The 3451-nt window shown below is 42.0% G+C and overlaps 1 protein-coding gene across 1 annotated transcript; it reads left to right on the plus strand.

The window, feature by feature from the left end:
* Positions 1 to 1515: 1515 nt before the first annotated feature.
* Positions 1516 to 2181, plus strand: LOC129235495 (enhancer of split mgamma protein). The gene has a single exon (XM_054869363.1). It carries the CDS (start codon positions 1516 to 1518, stop codon positions 2179 to 2181), a length of 666 nt encoding a protein of 221 aa, XP_054725338.1.
* The last annotated feature ends 1270 nt before the right edge of the window (positions 2182 to 3451 follow it).

Consider the following 3451-nt stretch of genomic DNA (forward strand, 5'->3'; position numbering starts at 1 on the left):
TGCTTAGCCAAATCCACAAAAAACCAAAAAAAAGCGCCAAAGCAGCGCACAAGAAAATGAGTGAGAATAAATGCAGCGAACTCGAGATGAGACAAAGCGCCCAATTGGCAGGAAGTCGTTATGATACCCATACTCGCATTTCCCTTCCAACCACTACTCTAAGACGTCACGACATGGTAACAGCAACAACAAACACACCTTTTCACTTTCTTGGCTACCGCTATGCATGCGAGTAAATGCTAACGACCCGTTGCCGATCCAAACCGTGGGAACGTTTTCCCACATTACGATTGATTTCATTATGCACTGACAGACAAATAGTAGTAAAAAAATAAACAATAACAAAAGCAACCGTTGTGCACTTTGAAGGAATTCCCCGACTCGCTACGATTTCTTCGCCTTTTTTCTTGTTTTCTTGGTTGGTTGATATCATTCCAATTATTTTTCTTTATCATTACTGCTGCTCCTTGCGTGCAACAGGATACAACGATTAAGGATTATTACACACAAGCAACGAACTGAATTGAAATCGAAATCGAAGAAATACATAGTAATGACAGTAGCACTGCACAGCTGCAGAAACTCAACGCATTACAATACTGCCTATATAGTGCAGAGCAGCTCAGCTGAGCTCAGAGCACGCCAGACGCCCTTCACAACCGTTCACCTCATAACGGACGACCAGATTGCAAAATTCCCATGCTTTACTCAACACCCGACTCAACCCGGCTGGCTGTTCGTCAACATGCCAACATAATACCAGCATATGAACTCATCGCCACGGTTCGTAAGGGTGTAGATCCTTATCCTTAGTCACCTTTTGGCTGGCTGACTGACTGGCATATTGTCCGGCTGTAGCCTGACTGCATGCGCAGGTGAGCTCATACGACGTGTGAGAAACTTACAAGGAACGTAGTTCCCACGGTTTGGAGCGATCAAAGCGATCCTTCGTCTTTACGTGCATTGAAATTTGATTTCCTCCCCTAAAGTCGAACAAGCGAACTGACAAACAAACGAGGGGTGACTTGCAAGACAGTCATAGCAATCGTGCAAAAGAATGGGCAGTAGAAGGGGCACAGGGCCGAAGGCAGCGCGAAGTGTAAGCAAAGAAGCGTATATGTGCTGGCATGCAGGCGACGAAGCGGGGGTAACAAGAAATTGAGGGTTGATTTCTACTTTATTGAGCTGAGCAAACACGAACTACACAACACGCACGGCAAATACTCAAAAGGACGAGCGTCTCTGTGCAAAGCAAAGGCACAAGAAAAGATTCCAATGCTTCTGCTTGTTCGCCTTTGAAAAAGCCTTATGAAGGGTTGCTCTCTGCGGAGTTGCGCTCATTTCCACATACCTTTGCTCCTAAGTTGAGTATAAAAGGACGCAGGCTATCGAAGAAGGCATGCATTCCAACGCAAACACTCAGCAGTGAAACATACACTGGATTTTGGTTCTCCCCGTACTCACACACACATAAACACGCACATATACAACGAAAAAACAAACTATTATATCAAAATGTCCATCCAAGTATCGGAAATGTCCAAAACCTACCAATATCGCAAGGTGATGAAACCAATGTTGGAGCGCAAACGACGCGCGCGCATCAACAAGTGCTTGGACGAGTTGAAAGATTTAATGGTCGTCACATTGGAGTCGGAGGGTGAACATGTCACACGCCTGGAGAAGGCCGATATCCTTGAGCTGACCGTTGCCCATCTGCAAAAATTAAAACAACAACGCAAGACGGCCGCCTCTAAGGGTGGCGCCATGTCACAAGCTGAGGGCTTCCGTTCCGGTTACATACACGCAGTCAATGAAGTGTCACGCTCATTGTCACAACTGCCCGGTGTCAATGTGAATCTTGGCACCCAACTGATGACACATCTTGGTCAGCGTTTGAATCAACTGCAGCCCGCCGTACAGACACCAACGCCCATCACCGCCCCATTATCCGTACACATTGTCAATAATATGGCCGGCCGTGCACATTATTCTGTGCCCATTTCGCCCATCTCAAGTTGCAATGGCAGTCCCAATTCGAGCGTCAGCAGTGAGAAACATAGTAATAGCAGCATCAGCCAGAGCCTTCTCACCACTTATAGTGGTCATTCACCCATCGATGTCAGCATTGGCAGTAATGCGGCACAGGCAGAGGAGGAAGATGTCTGGCGACCATGGTAGAGTGGCACACGCTAAGCGGCACCTAAATGCGCCCCAGTACAAAACTTATACAGACGCTGTTAAAATGCTCAGTGATAAAGTCTTCCAGACGCGCAGACACCAACCAATAGGTATCTGCCGTCAATCAACGCAACTTAAATAAGCGATACGCGCATGCGCCATGTCGCCAACCATAAAGCTTTAAAGTGAAGGAGAGGCATTTGCAAGTGGCCACGTTTCCAGCGCCAGATGCAGTTGCACTTCGTCGATGTGATTCCATACAATTGTTAAACATTGTATTTAAGATTATTATATTAGTTCAATTAGTGAGAATTTTTTAAAAATTTAGAATATGTGAAGAGATATAAAAATATACAATAACATTGTAATAAATATAAAGAAATGAAAGAAAATACTGGTTTTAATTTTATATAGTATGCCATGTACATATGTACATAGACTCTGCGCATAGAGATATAGCGTAGAGATTAATTAAGAGCAAAGCTGTCGCTCAATGAAAGTCAACCGTGAAAGCTCGGAAAAGTTGAAGTTCAATATAAAACTACTTCGGATTTTTGATATTTTTATTAAATGGTTTTTAAACTCTAGTGGAATGAAATCAAATTCAATTTCTACGCTTTTTTATTGTATTTGCAAAGAGATAGTTGTTGCTCATATGAAAGCTGCACTATGACTTCTAACTATGCTACAAATGAAGAGCTTTCATCTAAATTTACTTTGTGAGCGAATTTTCCCAAATGATTAAACCTAATTGCTTGGTGCTAGATGTGCTATGAATATTTATAAAATTATCAGAAACGCTGAGATAGACATAACACTTTAAGATTTTGCTCACATAAACTGAGCCCGAGGCCTCCTCAACGTTGGAAAGATCAAAAATCGCGTAAGCGGTTATTGTGCCAATCAATAATAAGAAGAAGAATAATTGTAATACTAAAATAACGAAAATTTTCGAAGTATTATTTGGATTTGTTACATAGAAATTAGTTTTTGAATTGCATTTGAATTAACTGCTTGGCTCCAGAAAGGTCCAAATAAAATATTTGAGAGGTAATTAAAGTTAGACAATGTTTTTACGAGTGATGCATTAGCACTTTACTTAGTCCTGCCATAAGTTCTGTTACAAGCCAGTCCGTTATAGATATGAAATTATAAAACTTTTTTTTAATGAAGTTAGTTTTATTTAACACTTTCGCTACTACTGGGACACTGATATCCCACAGCATGTTCACTTCACCCTGAAACTTGCAATTCTCATAGGAAACTCAAC

Source organism: Anastrepha obliqua, chromosome 1, assembly GCF_027943255.1.
Source record: "Anastrepha obliqua isolate idAnaObli1 chromosome 1, idAnaObli1_1.0, whole genome shotgun sequence".
Classification (NCBI taxonomy): Eukaryota; Metazoa; Arthropoda; class Insecta; order Diptera; family Tephritidae; genus Anastrepha; species Anastrepha obliqua.

What these genes read in the sequence shown, in the direction of transcription:
- LOC129235495 (XM_054869363.1), top strand. Translation starts at nt 1,516, where the DNA reads ATGTCCATCCAAGTATCGGAAATGTCCAAAACCTACCAATATCGCAAG.